This window comes from Panthera onca, chromosome D3 (assembly GCF_046562875.1).
Source record: "Panthera onca isolate mPanOnc1 chromosome D3, mPanOnc1 haplotype 2, whole genome shotgun sequence".
Taxonomy (NCBI): domain Eukaryota; kingdom Metazoa; phylum Chordata; class Mammalia; order Carnivora; family Felidae; genus Panthera; species Panthera onca.
In genome coordinates, this window is record NC_138350.1 from 30,443,895 (window position 1) to 30,460,982 (window position 17,088).

Here is a 17,088-nt window from a genome sequence, read left to right on the forward strand (position 1 = left end):
TTCTGATGCTAAAATTTCTTGAGATAATTGCTGTTGTAATTTTAGGGAAAATGAATCTAATTTTGACTTTTTAAGAAATTTTTTCATTAGATTAAAAACCTCTTAAATATGTGTGCATGCAAACTCCACCATGAATTGATGTCATGCATGAGATATATAGAGATCACATTTTGTAAATTTTATAAAACTTAACTGAAAGTCAGTAAATTGAGAATAGAGGAAGAACGCTTGAATGTAGTTGTAGTGGAAGGAGTGAATGGCCCAGACAAAAATGTTTTAAAAGTTACTATTGTTGTTATTTTCCCCCATTATTGCCTGAATAATGTCTGATTTTCTGAAATTTGAATTAATAATAGCAAATATTTTGGTATTTTCTGTGTGCCAGAGTAAGTGCATTACATATTTGAACTCATTTAATTCTTACATAATCCAGTGGGGTAGTTGCTGTGATTTATTTATTTATTTATTTTTTTTATAGATGAGGGTTAAGTAACTTGGCCAAGGTCATGAAGCTAGGAAGTAATAAACTAGGATTTGGACCCAGGCAAGCTGGTTCCAGAGACCAGAAGCTGTGCTAACAATGAAACCCTGCCTGCTAGAAGGCCAGGCTCAGAACTAGAAGTTGGCTGGCACATAATGGATTTTCAGAAAATTTCTTGATTCTTCCCAGTGCTTGGGTTATTATATTCAGAGAGAAAATAACTCGATAAAGACATTACTTGCTAAAATGTGAGCTCCCAACAAGGCAAGGATCATCATTTTGTTCAGTGATTTAACCTAAGTGCCTTGAACAGTGCCTGGCATACTTGGGTGATGATTGAATGAGTGAATTACCAAGAAAAGTTTTGTAAAAATCCTTTTTTTTTTAAAGGACATACAAGATTTATTTCAATTCATTTATAAGATTTCTTTATGCACTGTTTTGATTATTTGGCTCATTAGTCATCCAGCCTGCTTCCTGGTTTGGATTATACTTTTGTCAGTGAAAGGAAATGGACTAGTAACTTGCAAGTTTTTTGGTCAAAGTAAAGGTAAGCAACAGATTCAGTAGATACCATCCCTCTTTTTAAGTCATTAGTTTCCAAAATGATAGCTCTCAGAAGTATAATTTTAAAGTGTGATTTCTGTTGTGTAGTTGAAGATCACATTTTTGAAACATAAAAAAATTGTAAATGTTGATACAATCTTATAGCTTCCTAAAGATGATGGTATTCTTTGAGGTGGGAGAGAATTGTTTATGGAAGTTTTGTTTCTCCAGTCTTGGAGGAAGGACTGTTCCTCCAGTACACTTGCCAAAGTGTTCCTGCTGAAATTTTACTGCATTTTTGGAGCACATAAGATATTCTTGTTCAAAAGATTTTTGGTATAGTTGAAAGTAAGATTTGGTTGAAAAATGTAAGTTTATTATGTGTGATGTTAATTTTATATGTCAACTTAACTAGGCTATACCACCTAGTTATTTAATCAAGCACTAATCTGTGTGTTATTATGATGGCATTTTAAAGATCTGGTTAACATCTGCAATCAATTTACTTTAAAGGAGATTACCCTCAATAATGTGGATGGGCCTCATCCAATCAATTAAAGACCTGACTTTTTTTTTTAGCGTTTATTTATTTTTGAGAGAAGAAAGAGAGCGAGAGAGAGAGAGGGAAAATGAGTGGGGGAGGGGCAGAGAGAGAGGGAGACACAGAATCTGAAGCAGGCTGCAGGCTCTAAGCTATCAGCACAGAGCCTGACGCGGTGCCTGAACCCACAAACCATGAGATCATGACCTGAGCTGAAGTCGGACACTTAACTGACTGAGCCACCGAGGCGCCCCGAAGACCTGAATTTTAAACTGAAGTGTCTCAAGAAGAAAAAATTCTTCCTCAAGACTACAGCATTGATTTCTGCCAATTTCCAACCTGCCGATCTACCCAACACATTTTAGAGTTGCTAGCCCCCACAATTTTGTGAGCCAATCTTAAATATTTATGTATTTAGATAAATAATAATAGATTTCTAATAGAAATGTCTATCTAAATACAGATAAATCTAAAGATAGATAGCTAGAAATGTATGTATAAATTTTTTCTCTTGGTTCTGTATCTCTGGAGAAACTTGCCTGATTCAAATTTTGGTGCTGAGAGTGGTTCTAGAGAAGCAGATTCTTGAAGATGAGTTTTCTGAATTGGTTATGATGTTCCTGGAATTACCTTTCTAATCTAATTAGATTTAAAGGCACTAATAAGTGAAAAGGGCACTGATAGCCCATAGTGTGATGTGACAACAGAAATATGCAAAACCCAGAACATCACCATCCTTTGCAAGTATTTATACAAGATAAGGATGGGATGATCACATATTTGATGACTTAAAACATTTTTGTCAAATTAATAAGTATAATGAGACTGGTTGCTGACTGCTGGCTACTAACTGTGCTGGGGAAAGGGAAAAGAAAAGGATGAACTCAGGTCTTCAGATTCCCAGCTCAAACTCTACATAAATAACCTGAAATTTTTTTATATCTGCCTTAAAGAAACTTATCTCCTGTAATTGCAGAGCTGAGATTGCTGAAAACCAAACCCAAAGTCTCATCCTGCAAAGTGGCTGAATTACAATGTATAGCAGAGTATCTGCTATTAAAATGAGGGCATTGATTGAGAAGGAATGTAATCCTTAAATTTGGAATGGGGTACTGAACGCCTAAATTTTAATCCATTGTCTTTGCCCGTAGAAGCAGTCCTTCCACTCCTCTTTGAAGAATTTAACCTTGCTTTGTGGGAAGTCCCTGTAATGGTACCTTCCCTGAGGTAATTGCCTTGCAAGACAACTGATTCTCCTCAGGAACTACCCCTACCACCCTTCTTTGTTTCTAGACCTATAAGTAGACTCCCAAGTCCCCGCAGGCCCTCAAGGGGAAGCTACAAAGTGTGTTCCAGAACGAGGTGTACTGCACTCTAAAAACCACATGATTTATTTTGACTTATACATGTAGAAATCTGGGGGATTTTTTGTGGGAATGGATATTAAAGGTGGGGGATAATGGTGGAAGGAACATAAAGTTGGACAAGGCCAAATTTATTGATAATAGGGACCACTAAGCAAAGATTCTGGATTCACTGTTGTAGCCTTAGGGGTTTGGTTGGTTGGCTGAAGCATGGACAAAAGGTGACCCCCCCCCCCCAAATGAAGTTAAAATACCAGACCTGCCTTGCTATATTACAGAGAAATGGATCCAGAGACCTAGGGAGATTGGAATGGTAAGGTGTCTTAATCATGTAAGAACAACTCACCCGCTCTGGGAGGGTCTAGAGGAGATACCTTTCACCATGAAAGTGAGAAATAAATTGGTGAGGAGAACCCCAGCATCCATGAAGAACTATGGTATTGCTCTTCTCTGTGGGTCAAGAGTTTTAGCAGAAACTGCTGCCAATGAACTAGGGATCCTTAAATACAGTGAGGATAATTGGAAATTGGGCAGATATTACAGAGAGACCTATTTTCTTTCTTTTAAATTTTTTTTAATGTTTATTTTTGAGAGAGAGTGAGAACGCATGTGCGAAAAGGGGGGGGGGGCAGAGAGAGAGGGAGACCAGAATCCAAAGCAGGCTCCAGGCTCCAGACTCCGAGCTGTCAGCACGAGCCGGACGTGGGGCTCGAACTCACCGTGAGATCATGACCTGAGCCGAAGTCGGATGCTCAACTGACTGAGCCACCCAGGTGCCCTGAGAGACCTATTTTCTTAATGGCATATCTATATGTTGAAGGAAAGAAGCCAGAGGAGAGGGCGGTTGAAGTACATAGGAAGGAGAATAGCAGTAAAAAAATATAAAGAAAATGTGGTTGAGTGGAGTCCTGGAAAAGACAGGAAGAGGTTAGATTTGGAACATGGTGGAGAGCTGAGATAGTTCCTTTTCTGAGGAAGTTAATGGATTCTGAGTTGGGTGTTGATGTAGTTAACTTTAAAAGGGGCAAGGCTGAAGTTGAGAAAATTCATTCCTAATAACTTTGGCTTGTTTTTAAAGGGAAGGTGGGATAGTTTTGTCTTTATTGTGGGACCATTAGGTAGTAAATACAATAAATAAGTAAATTATATAGGATGTTAGAAGGTAAGTGCTGTGAGAAAAGAAACAGAGCAAGATAAGGAAGATTGGGACGTTGGGGAGGAGGGGAAGATTGGAAGTGGTGTTGCAATTTTAAATAGGATGGTTAGACTTCATTAAGTGGATACCATTTGAAGAGAGTCTTGTACTGGCGCGCCTGGGTGGCCCAGTTGGTTAAGCATCTGACTCAGGTCATCATCTCACAGTTTGTGAATTTAAGCACCTGGCTCTGCACTGACAGTGTGGATCCTGCTTGGGATTCTCTCTCTCTCTCTCTCTCTCTCTCTCTCTCTCTCTCTCTCTCCCCCTTTGCCCCTCCCTGCTTGTGTGCAAGCAGGTTTTGTCTCTCAAAAATAAGTAAACGTTAAAAAAAGAAAGAATGACTTGTAGGAAGTGAAGGAATTAGCCATGCAGACATCTGGAGAAAGACTATTCCAAGCAGAAAGAACAGCTAATGCAAAATTCCTACAATACTCTTTAACTTGTTGGAAGAGCTGTAAGGGTGGCCATCGTGGCTGGAGCAGAGTGAGAAGACAGAGTGGGTGATGCATTCAGAGAGGGAAAGGAAGGAGGTTATGTGAGGCAAAAGTACTTATGCCCTTATTGTAAGAGAAATTGTAGAATTTTAATTTAATTTAATAGGAGAGATGATTGTATCTTTTCTATGTTATGAGGCTGAAAATAAAGTATAAGAGGCTTGAAGAAATTGGGAAAGGTGTGGAATGGTCACTGAGAGGAAAGGGAAAGGGAAGCTGATTGGATCAAGAACCATTGTGGATTGTCACATAACATTCAGAGCCTTTCTCTGAGATCAGGTAATTTACCCTCAGTGTATGCTGGTACTAATCTACTCAGTTGTGTGATTTATGTTAGTGCTCAGCTATTGAGATGTAGTTGTAGGAAGAACAGATAGTTGGACTAGTTCCAGATTAGATTTTGTGGGCTGGTATTACAGATTGACAGAGTAGTAATTCAAGTAATGCACTATAGAATTGAAGCTGGATAAAGACTTCTGAGTGAAACCTGGAGGAGCTGTTACATTTTGAAAGAAAAAAGGAGGTAGGGTGGGGTAAGGCCTTGGAACTAGAATCCAGAAGGTAAGGGAGTGAAGGCTCAAAGTAGAGGCTGCAGAGAGTGGGATAGTGTAGTTTCAGGATTTCAGTTGTGGGGCAATATCAGATAATTTCAAGGTGGAATGCATTGCTAAAGAAGCTGGGATTTTGCATGGGTCATCCAAATGGAGTAATGGTAAAAGTTTAGATGAAGGAAGAATACAAACTTGATTTGGCTGGGTTGACAGATGAGAAGGTAAAGAAGGAAAACTAGAACTAATTATTGTTACAGCATGCTAAATGCTAGATGCTTAACACTGTATCTCATTTCATTGTCATAAATACCATATGATAAAAGTGTAATTAACCCCATTTTAGGGATAAGGAAAAAAACTAAGTAAAGTAATGCCAGAAAAGTTGGAACTCAGATCTTTCTGATTGCAAAGCCTACTTTTTTCCCATTGCAATGGGATAACACCTGCCAGCCCAGAAAAGAAGGGAGTAGAAGTGGAACCATGTGGATTCTGGACCAGTGTTAGGATTACAGATCACCATGGTTTGCCTTGTGAAATTTAGACCCTCTGTAAAGACATAAAGATATAAACATTTTATGTAAATGAATATATTTACATGGTAATTTTGGAAAAAATCACTGATTTTCTATACAAATGATACATTTCACATTTAAGACTGCTCTGGAAATCAATTATTAATGAAATTCTTTAGGAATTCACTAGGCAGCATGATTTAACTTTTCTTGAAGGTTAAGAATTTAACAATGGCTCCATCATTACCACAGCTTGTATATGTCGCTCAGTTCTTGTATTAGAAAGCTCAAAAGCAGAATAGGTTGAAGGAGGTGGATTTTATAATATAAATTAAATTGAAGGCATCAAATGCATTAAGGAGGAGGAGAGTAACAGCCCAGAAAATACTACAAATAAACTTGCATGCTTTTACTTTTTCTAAGCATCAGTCAAGGTGTGATTAAGACAAGAGATTGAAATGAACAAATTAGAATATTAATCTATTGAAAGAAGCAAATTTGAGTGTCCTCCTGTTTGATAGTAATTGAGAGGGTTTGTATAACTAGAGGCAATTCTTTTCCTATCCCTTTTGTTATGTTTCAGCTTGATGAGTTCTACAATTGATCCCTTCCTCATACCTATTCTTCAGGTTAAAGCTGTACTAAATATGAGTTGTATCTGGCAAGGCCACATAGTGTACTTTAAAAAAAAAAAAGTTAATGGGTTTTATTTTTTAGACAAGTGTAGGTTTATAGAAACATGGAACACAGATAATAACAGAGAATTCCCATATTATCTAACCCTACCCCCACAGTTTCCCCTATATCTTGTAGTAGTGTGGCACATTTGTTAGAATTGAAGTACTAACTGAAGTCCACAGTTTGTGTTAGGGTTCATTCTTTGTCTTGTACAATTATTTATGTAAGTTTTGACAAATGTATAATGACATTTATCCACCACTACGGGATCATATAGAATATTTTGCTGCCTAAAAGGGCCCTGTGCTCCACCTAATTATCTTTTCCCTCTCTCACTGTGCAGCCTCTGAAACCACTGCTGTTCTTTTTTTGTTTAATTTTTTTTTAAGTTTTATTTATTTATTTTTGAGAGAGAGAGACAGAGAGAGTGATTGGGGGAGGGGCAGAGAGAGGGAGAGAGAGAATCCCAAGCAAGCTCTGTGCTGTCAGCACCGAAACACGGGTTTCGACCTGAGCCGAAACCAAGAGTCGGACTCAACCAACTGAGCCACCCAGGTGCCCCTGAAACCACTGCTGTTCTTACTGTCTCTGTAGTTTTGTCTTTTCCAGAATGTGTTAGAGTTGGAATCATATAGTATATAGCCTTTCAGACTGACTTCTTTCACTAGGCAACATGATTCCTCCGTGTCGTTTAATGGCTTCACAGCTTCATAGCTCATTTCTTTTTATCAGTAAATACTAGTCTGTTGTTTGGAGGTACTCAGCATGCTTATCCATTCACCTAATCAAAGACTTCTTGGTTGTTTCCAGTTTGGGGCAATTACTGATAAAGCTGCTATTAATGTTTGTGTGGGAGGTTTTTCTGTAGACATAACTTCTCAACTTATTTGGGTAAGTACCTAGGAGTGCTATTGCTGGATCATACAGTAAGCCTATGTTTAGCTTTCTTTGAAGCTGCCAAACTGTTTTCCAAATTGCCTATGCCATTTTGCATTCCCACCAGCACATTCCCTCCACATTCTCACAAACATTTGGTGTTTGTTAGTGTTTTGAATACTAGTTATTCTAATAGGTGTGTAGTAGTATCTCATTACTGTTTTAATTTGCAACTTCCTAGTGACAAATGATGTTGAACATCTATTTTTTAATTGGCATACAATTGGCATATAAGATATTAATTTCAGTTGTACAACATAATGACTCAATATTTGTATATATTGCAAAATGCACACCACAGTAAGTCTGTTTAACATCCATTGCCATATATGTCTTCCTTCCCAGGCTCTGGCAACCACTAATTTGTTCTCTATATGAGTTCAGATTTCCTCTTCTTTTTTCTTTTAAGATTCTACACATAAGTGAGATCACATAGTATTTTTCTTCCTCTAGAGTTCATAATACATTTTTATCTCATCTTAAGTCCATATTCAAATGATACTATAATACTTCATGTGTAGTTACATGTGCCTTACTGTGGAGTGTTATCATAGGGTATTCTCAATTCCTTGTGACAACACTATCTTTCATTTCACTTATGTGCTATTAATCACCTAACGTATTACTAGTATGACTTTAAACAGTTATCTTCTACATCAATTAATAATAAAAAAGATTTTGCCTTTGTTGATTCCTTCTCTGTCAATCTTTCTTTTTTTTATGTAGATCCAAATTTCCATGTTGTTTCCTTTTTGAAGGTCAAGTGTATTGGCGATGAATTCCCTCCGGTTTTTTTATTTGATAAAATAATTTATTTCTTTTCCATTTTGATGGATAATTTTGCTGCATACAGAATTCTACTTTGATAATTTTTCTGAATGCACTTTAAATATTCACTTTCTTTTGTGCCTGGTTTCTGATGAGACGTTGGCTCTAACTTTATTCCTGCTCCCCTCTAGGTAAGGTCCACCCCCCACCCCCGATTCTTTCAAGATTTTCTCTTTGTCTTTGATTTTCTGCAACTGGAATATGATATGCCCAGATAGGGATTTTAGATATTTATCCTACTTGATTCTCAGAGCTTCCTGGACCTGTGGTTTGGTGTTTGTTAGTAATTTTGGACAATTCTCATGTATTATTACTTCAGATATTTCTTTTACTTCTTTCTTTGTTCTTCTGGCATTCCTACCATGTGTATGTTACAACTTCTGAAGTTGTCCCATATGCTTGGATGTTTTGTTCTGGTATTTTTGTATGTGTCTTGGTATGGGGAAAGGGTGCATTTTTTTTTTTTTTCCTCTTTGCATTTCAGTTTAGCAAGTTTCTATTGACATCCCTTCAGGTTCACTGATTCTTTCCTTGGGTATGTGGATTATAAATCCACCAGGAATTCATTAAAGGCATTCTTCATTTCTGTTACAGTGTATTTGTTTTGTAACATTTCCTTTTGATGCTTTGAATTTCCACTTTGCTTACATTATATGTTGTTTACTTTTCCCATTCAAGCTCTTAACATATTATAGTTATTAACTGCTCAAAACTGTCCAAATTGAAGATGCTACACTGAATTTAGAAGTCATTTATTAGAGATAAATCAAGTCTTTTAAAAACTGACAGATTGTTGACATTCATGGAATTGAATTAGTTGAACACCCACTGGATGCCAGGTTTTGCACTAGTCCCTGTCACTACTGGGAATCAAGACAAACTCCTCAGTCTCCAGGAACTTAAAGTCCACAGAGAAAAAGAAGATTCCAGTATCTACATTTTCAGTGCAATTTTCTGTGTAGTTTGTGGGGTTCAGGGACTTCAGAAGGAATTAGTGCTGTGCTGTGACTTGCAGGAAAATGGTAGTTAGAAGAAGTAAACCATTTTTTTAATGTTTATTTATTTTTGAGAGAGAGACAGAGTGTGAGCAGGGGAGGGGCAGAGAGAGAGACACACAGAATCCAAAGCAGGATCCAGGCTCAGCTGTCAGCACAGAGCCCGATACGGGGCTCGAACCAGTGAACCATGAGATCATGACCTGAGCTGAAGTTGGATGCCTAACTGACTGAGCCACCCACGTGCCCCAAAGTAGAACCATTCTTTATAGAGGATTTGTCTACTTTGTGATTTTGTTTGCATAAGGCATCTGTGACAGTGCCCTGTGGGCTGGAGGACTTGAAACAAGCCAGAAGACTATTCCTCCCACTCCTGCTTTAACCTGAGCAACTTTGCTTTGATTTATTTATTTTTATTGAACTTCCAAGTAAGATTTTGTTTGACAAGAGTTTTTTGAATTCACACAATAGAAAACTAAATCTTGCTATTGGAATTTTTTTCAACTGTCTTTTTAGTTAGCGTGTTATTTGGTATATAAAAATGGAATATAAATTACTTAATTCCTTTTGCACTCAGTTGTATTTCTAGTGCTGTTTGAATGTTTTAGTGTTCCAGGTTGTGAGGAACAGAAACATGTTCATATAATCTTAAGCAGTGTGGGTTTGGTTAGGATACAGAGGGAGTAAAGGAATCTCATGAACTAATTCATTTGCCTCATGGAACTGGAATTTGAGGATATAGCTTCTCTAGAATTTCAACAGCATTCTAACATTTGTGCTTTCTCAAAGGCATTTGTTCCAATCCATTCTTTCTTCTCTATCATTCCTTTAACTTGGCTTCTCTTTTTTTGGTTCCCACTGCTTCCTTATACTTTTACTCCTTTCTTTTTCTTTCTTTCTTTCTTTCTTTCTTTCTTTCTCTTTCTTTCTTTCTTTCTTTCTTTCTTTCTTTCTTTCTTTCTTTCTTTCTTTCTTTCAGTATGGTTGACATACAATGTCACATTAGTTTCAGGTATACAAGGTAGTGATTTGACAATTCTATACTTTATGCTAGGCTCCCGTAAGTGTAGCTACCATCTGTCACCGTACAACACTATTAATGTATCATTGACTGTATTCCTTATGCTGTGTCTTTTATTCCCATGATTTATTCATCCTGAAACTGGAAGCTTTATACCTTTACTCTTTACCACTATGTCTTCATCTTCGCCTCAGAATTGCTACATGAGAGACCGGACTTTCAGACATGTATATTACTGCTGCTTCATGCCTGGTCTTGGGCCTATGCCTAAGAGACTGGATATTATTGGTTTGATTAGTACAGTTTCATATAGTTTTTCAAGTTTTGTGCCAGAGCCATCCTAGGCAACTGTTTTCGTTTATCCTGTATAATCCCTGTTCAGCTCAGGCACTGATCCTTAGGCTGTTTTCACTGTGAATAAGGGCAACAGACTATCTTGTTTACTTACAATAATAACTTGTAACATTTTATGAGCACTTGCTACATGCTAGTCATTTTCTGAACATTTTTACATTTATTTTCATCTGGTAACCTTATGAAGAAGGTGCTATTATTAACCCCATGTTACAAATTGGAAACCAGGGCACAAGGGGGCTAATTAACTTGTTTATTAGTAGATAGTTTATAGTTATAGTGTTTTCAGGATGTGAACTTGGGCAGTCTGACCTCTTGGATACTCTCAGTTGTTAAACTCTACTGCCTGCTCACGAAAATTAAGTCATGACAGAATCAGTATCCCTACCATACAGGGTAGGATTGTATACTGAGAATTAGGCACCAGTAATCATATGCCATTCACTTGTAGTGTTAACAGCTTTTATGACATAATTCTAAAGTGGAAAAGGATAGTCATAACAAGCAGTGTAATCATGTCACTTTTCTTGGGTCCTGTAATACATTTCATCATTTATTTCTATAACTGAAGCATAAGCAGTTTAGAACACTTCCTCATCTATAGATATGAGAATTTCATATCTAGGGGTAGGAAATAACAGGCAGCTTTTGTTATATGCTAAGTCTCATGATTTAAAAAATATATTACTGAAATTACTGTATTTCATTGGAAGAAATTCAAATTTAAGTTGTTCATCACTCCAGGTTCTGCATTTGTATCTGAAATAGAGTCCTGTTAGTTCACAGCTTCTTCAGGCCACTCATCCACTTGTCCAGATATAACTGATTTGATCTGAGTAGTGTTTATGAGGAGTAGCACTTCCATCATTGACCGATAACCAAAAACTTTTATCTTTAATTGAAAAGATGAACAGACTAATAAAATCCAGAAATGGAAACTGCCAGTGGGCTGAGGCCATTATACACAGGTGCTTGCTGTGAGACAAGATAACTCCTACCTTGCTTTGGTTTTATTGTTCCTGAAGCCTGTTCATTCCAGGATATGTATGATACTACTCAGTCTGTACTTGCCCTCTACTTTTACTTGCATTCATCTGAAGTAGGTTTGTTCCTTGAAATCTAATGAGTCTTACTGTGTATGTCGTCAGTATTGTGATCACTTTGGAAGTATAGAGCTGTACTGTCAAATATGGTAGCTATTACCCATATGTTGCCATTTAATTTAAATTAATTTTAATTTTTGTTTTTAATTTAAAAGTTAATTTTAAGGTAAAAGTTAACTTCTTGGGGGGCACCTGGGTGGCCTAGTCAGTTAGGTGTCTGACTCTTGATTTAGGTTCAGATCCTAGTCTTGCAGTTTGTGGTTTTGAGCCCCACTTTGGGCTCTGCACTGGCAGTGAGGACCCTACTTGGGATTCTCTCCCTCTTCCTTGTCTCTCTGCCCCTCCCCTGCTCTCTCTCAAAAATAAGTAAACTTTTTAAAAAAGGTTAATTTCTTGGGCCCTATATTTCCTTAGGGCACTTTTATCATGTGTCTTACATGTCTTAGTTTACTGAAAATTGGCACTGTTTCTTTCTTCTGGAAGTGGCCATATAGCTTAGTGATTAAGTTTGAATCCCAGCTCCTCCACTCACCAGTTGAATGATATTTCCTCTGTGCTTTAGTGTCCTCAAATATGAAAAGATGACAATAGTCCCTCCTTCATAGGATTGTTATGAGGATAATCTGAGTTAATACATGTAAAGTGTTTATAAAACTCCTACCACATATTAGGGGCTCAAAAATATCTTGATGATGATGATGATGATGATGATGATGATGACGGCAACAATAATGGATGATACCTTTGCCACCATGTTACCTCTGTCACTGAAGCCATTTGCTGGGCCTAGAGAAATGATCCCCAAATTCATACTGTCAGGTGTGACCTGGAAGTAGGAGATTCTGATTTGTTAGGTCTAGATGGAGACCAGGAATCTGGTTTTTTCAGATTACCTCTCCTTTCCTTCAGTATCCCCACCCTGCCATGATTCTAATATGTAGCCAGTTTTAGAAACCACTAGCCCAAAGGTTGGCTTCTAAGGGAACAAATAATACAGGGGTGACTCTTAAAAATGTGATGCTAAGTGAAAGAAGCCAGTCACAAGAGACCACATAATATAATTCCATTTATATGAAATTTCCAGAATACACAAATATAGAGAGAAAATAGATTAATAGTTGCAGGGGCTGGGATGGGGAGGAAATGGTGAGTGACTGTTCGTGGGTATGGGGTTTCTTTTTGGGGTGATGAAAATGTTCTAAACTGAGATTGTGAGGATGATTTCACAATTGTGAATATACTAAAATTTCTTGAATTCTACACCTTAAATGAGCATGAGAATTGTATCTCAATAAAGATGTGTGTTTTTTTTTTAATGGGCAATAAGAAGTGGGATGGGAAAAAAATATTTTCTTTAGGAGGGAGTAGTTGGGAAACCAGGGAAAAGGGTACAAACTGGAAGCTTGGAAAGAGGCTTTTTAAAAATCTTTTTTTTCTTTGGGGCTCCTGGGTGGCTCAGTCGGTTAAGCATTGAGTTTGTCTCAGGTCATGATCTTGCAGTTTGTAGGTCCAGTCCTGCGTTGGGCTCTGTGCTGACAGCCCATGCCATCAGCCCAGAGCCTGGAGCCTGTCGAATTCTGTGTCTCCCTCTCTCTCTGCTCCTCCCCCACTCGTGCCCCTCTCTCTCTCTCTCTCTCTCTCTCTCTCTCTCTCTCTCTCTCTCTCTCTTTCAAAAATAAATAAACACTAAAAAAAAATTAGGGGTACCTGAGTGGCTCAGTCGGTTAAGCATCTGGCTCTTGGTTTCGGCTCAGGTCATGATCTCATGGTTTCGTGAGTTCAAGACCTGCACTGGGCTCTGTGCTGGCAGCATGGAGCCTGCTTGAGATTCTCTGCTCTTCCTCCACTCTGTCTCTGTCTCTCTCAAATAAAATAAAATAAAACTTACAAAATAAAACTACTTTATAAAAAATTTTTTTTTAATCTTTTTTTTCTTTTATTCACAAACACACAATAATCTGATTATCTGAAAGTTAGTCTGGGAACTTGAACTCCTGGAAAACAGCCTTGTAAAGGAAGTAGATTTAAAAGCAAAACAGAAAGTCTTTGATTCAGAAAACACCACTAAAGCCACAGACAGGAATAATTCAAAGATAATGGTGCTGGAGAAAATCCTCAAATCCAACAAAAATAAAGACCAAAAAAACATAGTAAAATATTCAAAAGGAATTTTTTTGTGTGTGAAAAATGAAGCCATATATATATTTGACAAATTTTAGGTTATAATTCCACCTGAGCTAATTCTTAAATGATCAGTTGATGCTTTTCACCTTTGGAATAGGCATAGCATAGATTTATAGAAAACAAAACAACTTAGGACATGGACTGTAAGAAAGCACAATAAGACATCCTTTACTTAATGCTTGACTTTCACAACAAATAACAAGTCAATTTCATAAAAGTAATTAAGGACTTAATCATTTTTCTCTATGGTCTTTCTTAGTCATTTAATATTTAAGTCATTATTTGAAGCACCTATTATCATCCCTGTAGTTTTTTGTTAACTGGTCTGATTCTTCAGATTGTTACTTGTCATTGACTTTGCTTTTCATTGCAGTAATCTTCAGTATCCCCTTTAAAGGTTTCCTGGGAGCCTATTTTCAGATATGCAGTTTCATTTCATAATTTATTTACATTGTGTTGTTGGATTATCAGCGAGAGCCTAATAGAAGCTGATGTTAATTTTTAATTAGGGATGAGTCAGGAGATCATATGGGGACAATTCATTAGTGGATATTTTTATATAATGATAGACAGCTTTGTACCCCAGATAACAGATACTCATGTGAAATGGAGTATCTGTATTTATTGGAGTGCTAACTCAAATACTGTTGACTTATTTAGTGTACAGTTTAAAAAATAAGATCAGTTATTCACAATGTAGTAGAAGTAGTAAGATTGCTGGTGTGGGGTCAGGGTGGAGATTAGTGGTCAGGTGACACTCCCTGATATTAAGGGAAGGGAACTAATTTGCTATATAGTAATGCATATTGTAATTCTGTTTAACCAGTGGGAGAACCTATGTCTAGAGAAGCTAAGTAATTTGCTCAAAATAATAACACTGTTAACTCAGTTGTGTCTATCGTATTCCAAAGTCTATATTCTTCTAAAATTACATTATACTGTCTTTCTGACAAAAAGTTTTAGATATCTGGAAACTATCTCCTCACCGGCGAAAGCAATTAATTTAGTCCAAAGGGATTATAGAATAAATGGTACTTGTATCAACTATTTATCAGACCTTAACAGTTGTAATAACTTACATGATGCTTGTTCACTTACAAAAGCAGTTTTACATCAGAAATTTCATGTAATTTCTATAACAACCCTGTGAAGTAATCCTCATTTTACTAGTGAATTTAGACTTAAAATGTCAAAGGCGATCGTATAGAATTATGTCCCCACAACATGAGGGCCCAGATTTTTGTTTCTAGATCTTATGATTTTTCCATTATACTACACAGCTTCTTTGTAGAAAAACAGAAGTCCTACAAACATCCCTTTTGTAACAATAAGATAACCTCAAAACATTATCCTCTGTGATGTCTGCTAGACTAGTTTACTATATCCTATTTAAATGATGTATTTTAGTAATGTTTTAAAATTGTGATATGTTAGAACTACATACCTTAACATTAATTTCTGTGGATTTGGTAGCAGTGTCTGTCCTTTATTTCCTAATAGTTAATTTGTTTTTAAGTGGATTAGTTTAAAACGGAAATCTATGTATAGTCCTAATTTTTTTTTTTTATCTGGTCTCTGTAGAAGCCAAAATCCACTAATCACCGTTCTTCAAAATGCAATGGAATGTATCAAGGTCTATATTCCGACTGGCACATAGAACATGCATGGAACCACACTGTCAAAACATAAAGGGACAATTACTTTTGTATAAAGCTGAATCCAGAGTAGTTTTGGTACAGGGCCCTCAAAAACAATGGCTGCACTTATCAGCTGTCCAATGTGTTGCAAAGGAAAAGAAGCCATTTACTGCTCATCCACCCCAACCGGGGGTCCTTCACCATAGACAGTGGGAGCAAGATATTTTATCCAAGAGGGTTATATCATCCAATGCCACATCCCCAGGAACTCCTTCGGAAAGAAAGGAAGAGCCTGATCCTTTACAAGACAAATCTATTAGTCTTTATCAGCGATTTAAGAAAACATTTAGACAATATGGAAAAGTTTTGATTCCAGTACATCTAATAACTTCTGGTGTTTGGTTTGGAACATTTTATTATGCAGCCATAAAGTAAGTTTTTGCTTGGTTGAGCACCTTTCCCTGTTTTATCAGAATGTTAATCTTCTTAATTGTACTAATGAAAGCCTTAAATAGTTTTAATGCTTTAATGTCTTTAACTGATGACTGTTTGTCATAGCTGTTTTTGATATTTTCTTAGCTAAATTGGCTTTGTGTGTATAACAGGCATTATACTAACATTTTAAATGGTATCATCTCATTTAATTCTCATAACTATATGAAGCAGGTAGTGTAATTATTCCCATTTTATTAATGAAATTAAGCAATAGTAAGTCAAAATAACTTAGGTTTTCCCAAAATATTTTGGTGGCTTATTTCAGAGCCCGTGCTCTTATGCTCATCTGTCAATGTAAGAGAGTTCAGAAATTTGGCAGCACCATAAGTTCTATACTTCTGTATTTCTTGAAGTTTTCATGAATATAAAAAATTACCTATTATTTTGCCTTATGTATGATTTTGGTGGGAAGTTAATATGATATTTTTGCCAAAACCTGGCTAATACCTGTTGCAGATACAAAAATAAACAAATTGCAGACTTATGTTTTAGTGTTACCCACATCTGATAAATGTCAAGGTAAGGTCTTTTGTTTTAATCAGAAGTTAATTTGTTGTATACTTAAAACTAAGAGTGTAGATCTTGTGTTAGGTGTTCTTACCACCACTAAAATAAACTTTTAAAAATAGTTAATTTGGTGGGCCTAGCCTGTAGGTATTGTAAAACACAAAATTTCTAAATGTGCTTTTCTTGTTAAATATAAATATTCTTCCTTTCTTTTAAGGTAAGTTATTTATGGTGTTTTAGGAGCAGGAGCACACATTGAAACAGATCTCAATGATTTCCAGTTTGTTTTTAACACTAGTAACCAAAGTGTTTTGATGCGTGTGTGCCTGTTCTTTGAACGTACTGTGTGGGCTTTTCTTGTAGTGGCCTGGGCTATAAGAGCTGAAGGAGCTCACCATCCTGAGGGCAATGAAATGGCCCGATGTTGTACACTACTTTGACATTTTAGTAAAATCTCCTATGGCTCTAGAATTATTTTATTCTTTCTAAAAGTCCACTGATATTCAATATTTGGTTTTTTTTAATGGTTTGATATTAAGGTATTAATAAAATATGTCATTTTGGGGACAAAGTTATTTTTTACAAGCTAAAAGATAATGACTACTTTTGGAAAACACAGGATTAGAGGTGTTTCTTTACAAAAGTTCTAAAAGGGTTTTTTAC

The 17,088-nt window shown here is 36.6% G+C and overlaps 1 protein-coding gene across 4 annotated transcripts in view; it reads left to right on the forward strand.

Moving 5' to 3' along the window:
* The window catches only part of MIMS1 (mitochondrial inner membrane scaffold 1), a 28,983-nt gene that overhangs the window by 1,404 nt on the left and 10,491 nt on the right, over positions 1-17,088 (forward strand). The window contains exons 2-4 of one of the 4 annotated variants that reach the window (XM_060613142.3): positions 943-1,031; positions 2,720-2,795; positions 15,368-15,854. In XM_060613142.3, the coding sequence (XP_060469125.1) occupies positions 15,400-15,854 (455 nt within the window). In that variant the 5' untranslated portion in view covers positions 943-1,031; positions 2,720-2,795; positions 15,368-15,399. The remainder of the gene's footprint in view (positions 1-942; positions 1,032-2,719; positions 2,796-15,367; positions 15,855-17,088) is intronic. The other 3 variants (XM_060613140.3, XM_060613141.3, XM_060613137.3) reach the window with 3 other exon arrangements.